Source organism: Triticum urartu, chromosome 7A (assembly GCF_056163025.1).
Source record: "Triticum urartu cultivar PI428250 chromosome 7A, HENAU_Tu73, whole genome shotgun sequence".
In the NCBI taxonomy this organism is placed as follows: Eukaryota; Viridiplantae; Streptophyta; class Magnoliopsida; order Poales; family Poaceae; genus Triticum; species Triticum urartu.
The window spans coordinates 642,753,118-642,765,627 of NC_141879.1; the positions used below are offsets into that span (position 1 = coordinate 642,753,118).

Consider the following 12,510-nt stretch of genomic DNA (forward strand, 5'->3'; position numbering starts at 1 on the left):
GGGCCCGAGGGCATAACTTAAGATGACCAGGTAGGTGGCGGGTGGTTGGACGACTGCCTGGTGGGAACACGTCGGACACCGAGAAGGCGCGCGCGGCGTCCGTTCGGCGTACGCGACGGCGCATTTGGGGCGCAAATTTGAACCGCAAATGCGTCGGCGCGGACGCGAAACGGACGTCATTTTGGTTTAGGTCGCCGCGTTGGACCTCCTCTTTTGTCTGCGCCGTCCTAAATGAATGACGGCGGACGAAATGGGTCGCTCCATTGAAGTTGCTCTTACAATGCATATTGTAACATATTCCATTACAAGTTTACAACACGATAGTTTCAGGGCTGTACCTGGTGATTGAACAACATGTGTATGCCATCATCAAACTCTTACTGCTACATAATCCTCACTTAAAATTCATCATTGTAATAGTGTTCTTTGAGATGAAATTTTCTGTAGTATGTTCACAATCAATCTTCTCTTGCGTGTCACTCTCGAGCGCTATTCTAGCCAACCCATAAGTCTCTATTTTTTTTGGTAGAACGCAAAATGTTCCTCAATAGCTTAAAAAACATTCCCGAATACATAAAAAATGTATCTTTTCATTGATAGCGGGAGAGAGTATGAGTACAACACCCATCCATATAACAAAGTTCATATCCATGACGGACAAGGCTATCCGTGTCAACGGGTGGCGCTTCGACTTGGCCATGGCCTCCGACGACCACGTCCAGGCTCTTGACATCTCGGGCCCGACGAGCGTGCCAGAGGAGCCGGTGCCCAACGGCCAGTCCCTGCTCAAGGTTGTGGCGCTCTGTGGCGCATCAGAGGAGGATGCCGCGGAGATCGCGGCAGTGATCACCACCTCTTCATGATGCCTCGCCGACCAGCCTCAAGTTTACCAATGTATACGCTTATATGGATCACGATGAAATGGTTGCTGTTGCTCCTCTCGCAATTCAACCTTGCATCGTTTCACGTGACCTTACTTTGGAGCGGGAACCATCTGATAAAAACAGTGCTTCCTTTCGTTAAAATGAGGCAAATTTATTCAACGCTACTCTCAACTCTAGCTCTGATGTCATCGACAGAAATTTTACCTGGTCTAGTAAAAGAGACGTGCCTACGCTCGAGCAAATCGATAGTTTTTATTAAGGGAAGTGTTTGTGGCCGGGCGCCGGCCGAACCGTTGCGCCGGTCGCGCTCCGTGCGTTGGATCTCTTTTGATCCAAGGATGCTGTCTGCGCCACGTGTTACCAGACCCATATTTTTTTAAACGCGCACGGGTTATCCCTTCCCCAGTTTTTGCTGCAACCGCACGGGGTGTCATTTCGGTGCGAGGAGGCAGGGCGACCGGCGGGCGACGGGCTTGTTGGCGCCTGGAGATCAGGAGCGGCGGCGGCGGCCCAGGGCGGATCTCGATTCTCCGGCGATCTATGGCTCCCCCGGATGGTAACTCTCCCCTCCTGCTCTCCCTTTCGTTGTTGTCTCCCCCTTCCTCGTTGGCTTTAGGGTTAGGGCGGGTTATGGTGCGGGCGAGCCGTTTGTGTTCCCGCGGGCCGGCGCTGGCGCCGGCGCGGACGGGGACGGGGTAGTGTTCCCGCGGGTCGAGGGAGGGGACGGGGTGGTGTTCCCGCGGGCAGAGAGAGGGGGCGGGGTGGTGTTCCCGCGGGCAGAGGGAGGGGCGGGGTGGTGGATTTGAATCTTCTATTCGCTAGGGATTTGGGATGGGATTGGGATTAGGATTTGGGATTTTGTTCATCCACGAACTATCGGATACAGGGAAATGGTATTGCTGTGTTTAAATGGTCACTGGACACTTCCGAGGGGAATTTGTGAGGAACATTTGTTTTAGATGATACAGTAGAACAGAGTAAACTTCAGATCACTGCATGTGAAGATGCATGCACACTGTTGTGTTTGTGTTTTTGTGTTGTATATACGGCCGGAACCAACTTTGCACTCTTGCAAATGTACGTGCACTTTGTCTAAGATCATCATCTGCAAGCATGTAGGAGTACTAGAGTTTACCAGCAAATGTACTAGATCAATATGTATTCCGAACCTGTTTTTGCGTATGATGAAGAGATGATGAACCAAGTTTGAACTTCGCAGCCCAACACCCATGGTTCTGAATCGAGGATCATTTCAGATTTAATTGCTGAAACTAGAACGAACATAAATGAATTTATCTCTGAACATGAATCTTATACGGCGGATTTACAGATTTTTTTAGGTGTTCATGTATTTGTTTTTTCCTAGCTATTGATGATGCAGTTTTAGGGTTTTATTGACTTGTTTTTTTTCTTTTTGTAGATGTCGCAGGCACCGCTGGTGAGAATGAGGGGAGTAAGAAGGCTAAGAAGAAGAATAAGAAAAAAGGTAATCTATGTGGCTTTAAGTCAAGGTTTAACTCAAAAAGGCCGGCTGAGATTGGGAAGCAAGTAACACCAGGAAAACAGAGAATCATAAGGGAGGGACCGTTTGGAGACTTGTTGGACATCCGGTCTTTCAAGGTGCCCCATGAGATCATTGAGTTTGTTGTGATGAACACGAATCACATACTCTCTGAGTTCAAACACAAGAACAAGTCCATCACCTTCAGCAAGCTCATGGTGAAAAGGATTTTCAACGTGCCATCCGGTGATAGACCCGTGAAGCTTCTTAAGAAGAGTGATGAACATGATCTTCGCAGCATCTACAAGGAGGGGAACATGGCTCCAATCGCCCATGTTGTCAAGTTGCTCACTAGTTGCAGCGATGAGGACGTGGTTATGATAAATAGGACTTGGACACTCCTTGCATTGGCAACAGTTTTGTGCCCAGGCACTGGCAATATGGTGAATCTCGAGTATCTAGCTTTCTTGGAAGATATGTCTTTGGTGCATGAATTCGCTTGGGATGAGCACTTGTTGGCGCGAGCGATGGAGGAGGTTGGAGTCTTTCAAGAGAAGAAGAGGATGCAAGAAAATACAGAAAAAACAACAGAGTTTCAGATCACTTCATGCCTCCCCATGTTAGCGGTATGCAACGCAACATTATGAAATACCTCCATCTTCTTTCTTTGCTGCATGAAACCTTTTGTACATTTCTATAGCTCGCACTTATGTTTTTGTTGGCTAATGTCCTTTTTCCATTCTATGCAGATCATATACATGGATCATATTGATATCCCGTCCGGCCTCCCAAATGAGCATGCCATTGATTATTCCGTGCCGAGGATACGCTTTGTTTGTGAAAAGGATTTTGATTGGTTGGATAAAGTTGACAAGAACAAGCTCACTCTTGTCCAACCTTTCTACGGGAAACACACCCAAGTAATTTTGCTACATCCTGCCTATGTATTTTCCTTTGACAATGGAGTATTAACATCCCCCTGTTTTTTGCTCACTGAATTTGCATTTAGCAATCTTTGCTTTTCCATTTAGGTTATGGCAACCTTCTTATTTTTGTCTCCCCTCATGTTTTGTTTTCCTAGATCCGGAATTTGTGCAACACCCCCTATGCAGCACAACTCATGGGATAGGAAGTTGGTGCTGAAGCAGCCAGTGGGCAGGGAGTTAGTGTTGAAGCACCTACTGGCCAAGGAACTAGTGGCCAAGGAAGCCAAATTCAAGGTGCTGACATTCAAGCAAAGGACTCTCAATCAAACGAGGCTCAACAAAATGTTGATGCTGAACCACACCTATCATCATCGCTCAACGATTGGCTGTAGCAATCATTCCATAGTATGCAAGATCTAAGGGTACTCTTTCCCAATCTACACTATCTTTTTCTTTGTATTCATTTCCTGTTTACCTTTGGCTTTGCATTATTTACTATACCCAGTTGCAAGCGTATATTTTGTTTGCTGCATCCCTTATTCTGATGTGATACAACCATGTTCTGTTTTTGCTTCATATGTGGTTTAAGCTCATACCTACTAGGCTTTTTTGCTGCATCCATATGTCTAGTGTGCTACAACTACATTCTGTTTTTGCTTCAAACATATGATAATTTTGCTACATCCATATCAATAATTTGCTACCTAGAGTTATAGACCATTTGTTTTTTATGCTTTATCCATGACAGTAAATTGCTACAATCACACTGTTTATTTAATACGTAGTGACACAGCAGCACACCTACTTGTTTCTCGCTTCATCCATACCTCTAATGTGCTATCCCCACATTTGTGTTTTTTTACATCCATACTTCATCCATACCGGATGGCCGCTCTCCTTCGTGATGTTGGAGACACCATCACAGCTACCAATGAGCCCAACTTTTCCTTTGAAGCACCTACCATGAACGAATGTCGCGGAAAAGAGAATGATGCTAAAGCTGTAAATGCCGACATTGGTGCTCAAGCTCAAGCTCAAGGTACAACACCTAGCATCAACAAGGATGAAGTCACCAGATTGAACCTAGAAGTTGCAACAGAGACTGCGGAAACTCGTGAGCAACAAAGAGTGAGTTTCGAGATGGAAGGCAACGCCTCACCTCACAGCCCCCCACTCTTCCATGATGCACCCAGGAGTGCGACAGCCGGCATTTGGGACGACGAGCCATCCTTTGAGTTGTTCCCAAAGGGCTCCGAAGACTATGAGATGATGCATTCCACGGATGAGCCTACAATCAAGAAGAGCACAGTCAGCCCCATATATGCAAACATCCCCGTGTTTCCTGTTTCAGATGATGATGACAGCCCAAGTATGCTTCCTTCCTCTTGCATCATTTCTTTTTGTTTTTCTCCATATCATTTTTTCACATTTGTGTGATTTCAGCAAATTCTTTTTGTACAATCTCTTGCAAACTCATCCATTTTTATTTTTTTGCTACAGCTCCTAAGATGGTCGCTACAGAAGAGCAATTTGCTGATGCAAGCAGTGGCCCTAGCACACATGACAAGAACACTAGGAAGAAGAGGATGTCCAAAGTTTTGGCCATAAAAAATACCAAGGCAAAGAAGCAAAAGGTCGATAAGGCTGCAGAAATGTATGAGAAGTTTGTAAAGCATGGGAAACCATTGAGGAAATCACAACCCAATGAACAAGTGTGAGCTACCTAAGCCCTATCTATTTTTGCTTTCTATTTTTTATTTTTTTTCTGCTCGAAACAAATGATTCATTCGGTTGCATCTACGGTAACAGGACACCTTTCATCAAGCTAGGTGGATTTTTCATTGGATAAAAGAAATTCCTTGTATGCTTCAAGCCTCGCGGGGATATGAATGATGAGGTTATGTCACTATGTATCGAGATGAACAACCTCGCATCCCGTGTAGCAAAAGAAAGGGATTTGAAGAAATACATTTTCTCAGTCCACGCGGTGGTAAGTTTTTGTAAAAACAAGCAATGCTTCATTCCTTTCGTTCTTTCACATTTTCGTTGCAACACACACTAACCATTTTGTTGTATGTAGATCTTACTAAAACAAGACCCATCAACCTTCCAGCCAGCAAAACTCATGCCTGAGCTTGAAAGGGCTATGACCAAGTTCAAGGTTCAAAAGTTTGACCTTGTAAGTTTCACAAGAGCTTTCTTTTGTTTCACACCACAAAAATACTTTCAAATATGATCCAATGATGCGACGCGGCTGTAACATTTTTTTACATGTTCTGAGTACCTTTTTGCCTTTCTTTTTGTTTTTTCCAGCTCTTTTTCACAATTGTTCATGATCGCCATTGGATAGTTGTTTGCGCAAACTTACTTCACAAGCAGTGGAATGTATTTGACTCAATCCATTCAAAAGTAAAACAATCTCCTTTGAAGAAGCAAGCCAATAACCTAGTAGGCTCATGCTCTCTATTTTTTTCTGTTTACCCTTCTGATTCATCTACATAAATGCCATGTTGTCATCTTTACACACCTCATTTTATTTTTTGAAACTTTTGTGTGTGTTTTCGGTGCTAGATCACAAACTTTGCAACCCTCGCACAAGAGTGCAGCGAATTCAATGTCAATGTTGGATCCTTCGCCCGTGTTGACCTAGAGGATTACCCAAAGCAAGATAACTTGTGAGTTTTCTTTTTGAATTTTGCTTCAATCATGTGTTCCATTTCAACATTTTGTTTTTTCAACTATGCATGGGAAGTATGATGGAGAACTTTTTTTATCTCACAGATGTGATTGTGGCTTTTTTGGGCTCAAATATGTGGAGAACTATGATGGGAAGTCAATGAGAGAGTTCAAGCAGGTACACATTTTTTATTTTTTGTCTTGTCATTTTGTTAAAATCTACTTTCTTTGTTTTCAATACTCATGGAACAGAAGAATACCATGTTTTGTTTTTGCTTCATATGTGGATTAAGTTCGTACCTACTAGGCTTTTTTGCTACATCCATATGTCTAGTGTGCTACAACTACATTCTGCTTTTGCTTCATCCATGTCATAATTTTGCTACATCCATATCAAATTTTTGCGGTGGATGGATGTGAACTTTTTGCATTCATCACTCATGCAACACAAGAATAACTAGTATCATACTTGTTTACTTATTGTTTTCAATACTCATGCAACACAAGAATAACTAGTATCATACTTGCTTACTTTTTGTATTCATTTTTTTCAGGAAGACATGGCGCGATACCGCATGGATGTGGCATACAACCTTTTCAGTCACCCAATGAACAATGCCCCAAAGGAGCGGGCGTTCAAGGATGAGTTGGCGGCTTGATTTTCTGGAAGGTTCAAGACGAACAAGCTTGTTTCTTCGTTAGGTCTAGATCATGTCTGAGGTGGTAGCGTTCTAATAGGATTAGAGTAGTGCACGTTCGTATGTAAACTATTGATACCTCCAGTAAACATATGTGTCCTTTTGGTATGTAAACCGATGATAACTTGATATTTGGATGATGCACTTATGTTTTTAATGGATGCGTTCTTCTGTTTGCCAACATGATCATGCATTGACAATTGTTTTTTGTTTCGCTGGTTTTGAAATATGAAAATATTTCAAACTTCATCCATTGAAGTTTCAAGGGAATCTCTGTGCATTTTCCCCTCAAAACATATTTTATGAAAAATAATATGTGAATGCTACTTTTGTCACACACTTAAATTGCTGGAAGCTCACAGGGAATAGCTACAACCTTTTGTTAGATTTGTTGCAAAGCGAAAATATACATTTTTACCTGCAAATTAGCTACATCCCTACTATATTTTTTGGTGGAAGCATACTGTAAATAAGCTTCCTTTCCCAACTTTTGCTGTACAGCTAAATCAACACTTTAAATCATTCAAGGCTTTTTCCTTTTACTAACTTGTTATTTTGCTTCAACCATGTTTGCAAAAAGCTTCAACCATGTTTCCTAAAAGCTGCAACCATATTTTGAAAAAGTTTCAACCATACTTTGAAAAAGTTTCAACCAAGGTTTTCAAAAGCTTCAACCATGTTTCCTAAAAGCTGCAACCTTGTTCACAGAAGCTTCAACCATGTTTTTAAAAAGCTGCAACCATGCTTTTTAGAAATCTTCTAAACATGTTTCCTTAAAGTTTCAAACATGTTTTCTAAAAGCTTTAACCATATTTTCAAAAAGATTCAACCATGTTTTTCAAAAGCTTCAACCATGATTTTCAAAATCTTAAAACATGTTCTTTTTAAACATGGATCAAGCTGTGGTTACAACAACCATTGAGTACTATTTAAAAAAAATAAGGAAAAACCCACATTCTGCTTTTTGCAAAAAATTCTACAAATTTTGGCACCATCATACTACAAAAGTAAGCTCTCACAAACATATAACAATATGAATTTTTTAAATCAACTCTTGTAAAAAGCAACATTCTCCTTTTTTCAAACCACGCATGTAGTAATATGTTGCAATCCCACAAAACAAACATTCATAGCTAGTAAACACAACTTTTTATCATAAGTCATGGGGTGTTACAAGGCAATTCATCATTTTTTCCCTCATGAAAATAACCTAAAGTGTAAGGATTGTTTCGACACCCGGAGCTTTCGCGCTCGCACTCGCAGCAAGAAAAGCTGCAAGGAGTTGGCAATCCTTCACGTTGTGATCTTCATCTTCACAATATTTGCATGGAGTCTTCTTTTCCCTTGGCTTTGGAGCTTTCTTTGTTTTCGCCGCGTCCTTCTTTGCTTTCTTCTTCATTTCATCTTCTCGAATCTCAATTAGTGGCTTCATGTGCTTCTCTTTATCCTTTGGCCTCCCCTTCTTTGCTGACTTTGGTGGGTTCCGCAGTCCTACGGGGGGTGGATCCCGCTGACCTGTACTTGGACCCCCTGAGAGTTGTTCATTTCCTGCATGACCTTGGGCTTCTTCGTCTCCTGCAACCCCATCAGTTCATCTAGCTTTTATTGCAACAACCCCAACACTACCTTGATCAATTAGCCCAGAGACAAAACTATAAGCTTCATCATTGAAGCATGCATCAGAAGCGAGTTTCCCAAACTTCCGGCATAGAGAGTTAAACTTTAGGGTGTTTGTCGCGGGGACGCCGAAATGCATAGCTCTATGCCCATCGCCTGGTTCAGGCGCAAGGTCGGTTGCTCTCTTAGACCATCTTGGAAGCATGTAAGTCACAAGTATCGTTTGCATGTTCAGGTGCACCATGACACGGATGATATGTGGGCAGATCAGCCCACACATCTCAAACATGTTGCAGGTGCACATGTATGTCTGATCTTTAGGAGCAACACGCACCGTGTACACTTTTGGGTTGACGCCATAATTTGCAACAAGGCGAAACCAGATGACATCCCCTTGCAGCTGATATTGCAGACCATAGCCTGTTGATTTAGCCAATAGTTTTTGAAACTTGGAAAATACCTCTCTGGTATAGAAATCTGCAGCTTGCTTTTCAATGTTGTAACTGCAAACAAAAAAAGCTTCCAACATCAATAAGAATTGCTACATATGTTTCAAAGAAATAATGCAACCACACTGTACTGGAAAACTAAAAAAATGCTACATGACTTTGGACTTACTTGCCCCAGAGTGGCGGCCTCGTCGCTTCATTGATGAAGCCAGCATTGTCTTCACGATCAAGCATTAGCTCCTGGCAAAGCTCAAACTGCTGGACAAATGTCCAAACCGAGTCTCCATGATGATTTAAAGTCTTGAAGTAGGAATTCAGGCCCTCAGACCGCCCGGTTGTTCCCGTGAATGGGAAGAACTTATTCCTAAAGTACGCAGGAGCCCACATCTCCCTACTGTCCCACATGTTCTTGAGGTGTTTCTTATCAGCCACACCAAATAACTCGACCATCTGCTTCCACCGTTCTTCAAACTCCTCAACGGTATCTGAATCATTGATGCAACCATAGAATGCTTCAGCAAAAGGCTCATCCTTGCCCAGCATCTTCCCTAGTTTCTTCCTTGCAACCCGGAAGACGTGCCACTTGCAACATCTGTGTGTTGAATGTGGAAATACCATTGAGATGGCTTTAGCCATTGCCTGGTCTTGATCAGTCATAATGTTCAACGGATGCTCGTTATTCATTGCCAACATCCATTGCTGGAAGACCCACTTGAAAGTTTCGATGGTCTCATCAGGCAACAAAGCGCACCCCAAGCAAACAGTATGTGTGTGGTTGTTAATGCCAACAATCGGAGTAAAGGGCAAGTTGTAGCGATTTGTGCAGAATGTGGTGTCAAAAACACACAATCTTTGTACTTTGGATACAAGGCCCTTGTTCTCCCATCAACCAAGAAAAGTGCCCTAACAGCTCCATCTTCTTCTAGCTTCGAGAAAAAGAAGTTGGGATTCTCCACTTGTCTTCTCTCAAAGTACTCGATTGTCAGCTCCAAATCACGCTCTGACAGGCCCCTTCGCAGCTTTGCTCTTGCATTTGTCACATTAGTCTTCACGTACGGCAAACTCCTTGGATCGCAACACCGTGCATCTCCAAGCAAGCCCATCATATTAGCCGTTGATATGTTGCGATAGTGCAGCGAAGTGATGTATTGCATGTCTGCATCAGGGATCTTTCTGTGAGAGCGACAAAATCTCCGACGCCCCCTTTGCAACATCAGCTGGTGTGTGTGATCGGCCTCAAAAACTCTCACAACCCAGCTACCGTCTTTGAGGCTAACACCCATACGAGCCTTGCAATCATACCGCTCCAAATGGTTTCTTCGCCTCTTGTCGCTCACATCCATATAGATGCCAGCTTGTTTGCTTGGAGATTTTTTATTACTAGCATAGCTCATATCAACATCATCACTTTGATTTGTTGCAGTCCCGTCAGAAATGCTTCCACCAACATTCTTCGAAGGATCTTTCCGTGAGTGTATGCACTCAAAAACTCTATAGATTAGGATGCACTTCTGCTCCAAGCTATTTTTCCTACTATGCTTTGACGTCACAATGCGAGTTCCAGAGCCCATCTTTGAAGCATATTCATTGTAAACACGCTGAGCTTCTTCAACATTGTCAAAAACCATTCCAACAAAAGGGACAACTGACTGTGATGATATATCTTCGTCTGGTTCATCAACAAGTGTTGCAGCATTTCCATTGGCATTGTCACCGGCCACACGGGCATTGCAATGTTTTGGAGCTGCACCATCCGTGTTCAGCTGCAAGGAATCGTCACTATCATGTCCCAGAGTATCATTCAGATCAATGCCATCATCTTCTTCTTCGTGTGCAACATTTTGCATATCATCATCAAGGAAAATCGATGGCTCCACAGCAACATTCTGCAACAAAATCAGCACCCAAGTCAGTTTTTTTGCTGCATGAAAAAACATGCAAAAAACACAAACAAAAAAAGTGGATGCAGCATGTCAATCACAATCCAAAACAACTCCTGTATGCAATATTTTAGGATGTAGCATGTAACATCCAGCAAGTAGCATGTAGCAAATGCAACACATACTTGTAACATTTTACTAGCAGACAGCAGGAAGATGCTAGCATTAATTGACAACATATCAGAAACATTACACAAAAATCAAACACCAGTATGTTGAGAACATCTCTTTTTAATCTCATGCTCATCAATTGAAATCAAAGGTTGCAACATTTTGTTGTGAACAAAAGGATCTAGGGTTGCAATTGGAAATCATACTAGATCAATTTCATCCCGTCCATGTCGTGCTGCATCTTGGAAGACCACACCAAGATTGTAGTACCGTTGCAGCACCGGTCCACTACCACCAGGGCCTTGCCGCCTCAGGGGACTTCGGCCATGAACGGCAGCGGAGCTCGAGCCCAAATCCATGGAGGCAAGGAGGTCATTACGGATGTAAGACATGATTCGGCCGCGAGGAAGAAATTCCAAGGCCGCTTGATATATGGGGGAGCCCCTCCTCGACGTGATCCGGCCGCCGTCGCCGCGGATCGGGGACGGGCAGACGCGGGGGATCCAGCTCCCCTGTTTTTCTGGTTGTGGCTGTTCATACAACGGTTGCAACAAAACGTGTCTTTTTTGCTGCAATGGTTGGTTCGGTACACACTCGCGCGCAGATCTAACGGTTCACACTAACCGCATCGGACGGCTCGGGCTTGACCGGCCCAACAGTTGGGCTGGTGCGCCGGCGCAGATCGCTGCCCTTTTATTAACCTGCCTTTGGTTCTTTTGTTCCAAAACTCCACTATCTATTCCTTGACTCATTTAAAAAAAAATTCGTGTTCATTTATTATTTTTATTTTTTCTTCTTTTATTTTTCTGTTTCATTTTACGGATATCTTTCAAATTCGTGAACATTTTCCAAATAAAAAATTATTTTATAAAATAGTAAATACTTTCTGAAATAATGAACATTTTTTAAATTTACACACATTTTTTTAATTATTGAACAATGTTTTTAAAAATTATCAAACATTTTTTGAAACTATGAACATTTTTTGTAGGTCATCAATTTTCTAGAAATCGACAAGCATTTTCTGAAATTTGGGAACAATTTCGGAAATTTACAAACATTTTGTTTTCATGAACATTTTTTGTATGCATGATTTGTTTTTGAATTCATGAATATTTTTTCAATCAGTGAACTTTTTTGAATAGACGTAATTTTTCTGGAATTTGGGAACAATGTTTAAAATTCACGAACATCTTTTGATTTTGTGAACATTTTTATGAAATCGCAAACATTTTTCAAATTCATGAATATTTTTTGAATATGCGAACATTTTTCAAAATCATGAACAAAATTTTAAAATTCACGAACATCCTTAGACTTTTTGTGAACATATTTTGAATTCTTGAGCATTTTTTTGAAATTTACAATTTTTATGAACTTTTGGAACTTTTTGAAATCCTAAATTACTTTCAGCAAAAAAAGAAATAAAGGATGCCCGACCCCTCGCATGGCCAGCCCAAAAGGGCAGGGGGCCGGGGGCGCGCGCGGGGGGGGGGGGGGTGGTGTTGGCTTATTCGCTGGCGCCTAACATGCCAAATAGGAGGTTCCCATTGACACGGTTATTCCATGCCCCGCGCTTTTTCGGTTTGAAAACAATTGGGCCAGAAGGACTGGCTGCCGGACCACAACACGAAGAAATTCAAATCATGCTCTCTACCACTTTGCGCTTACCTAAAACACTTAATTTTTTGTCAATCCCTCTAAACAC

At 42.4% G+C, this 12,510-nt stretch overlaps 1 protein-coding gene across 1 annotated transcript; it reads left to right on the forward strand.

Annotated features, from left to right (window-relative positions):
• Positions 1-1,424: 1,424 nt before the first annotated feature.
• LOC147960975 (uncharacterized) lies at positions 1,425-6,599 on the forward strand. The gene is made up of 9 exons (XM_087533610.1): positions 1,425-1,440; positions 2,305-2,432; positions 2,562-3,011; positions 3,135-3,305; positions 3,417-3,581; positions 5,392-5,490; positions 5,625-5,759; positions 5,883-5,986; positions 6,542-6,599. The coding sequence occupies exons 1-9, from the start codon at positions 1,425-1,427 to the stop codon at positions 6,597-6,599; spliced, it is 1,326 nt and encodes a 441-aa protein (XP_087389736.1).
• Positions 6,600-12,510: the final 5,911 nt, after the last annotated feature.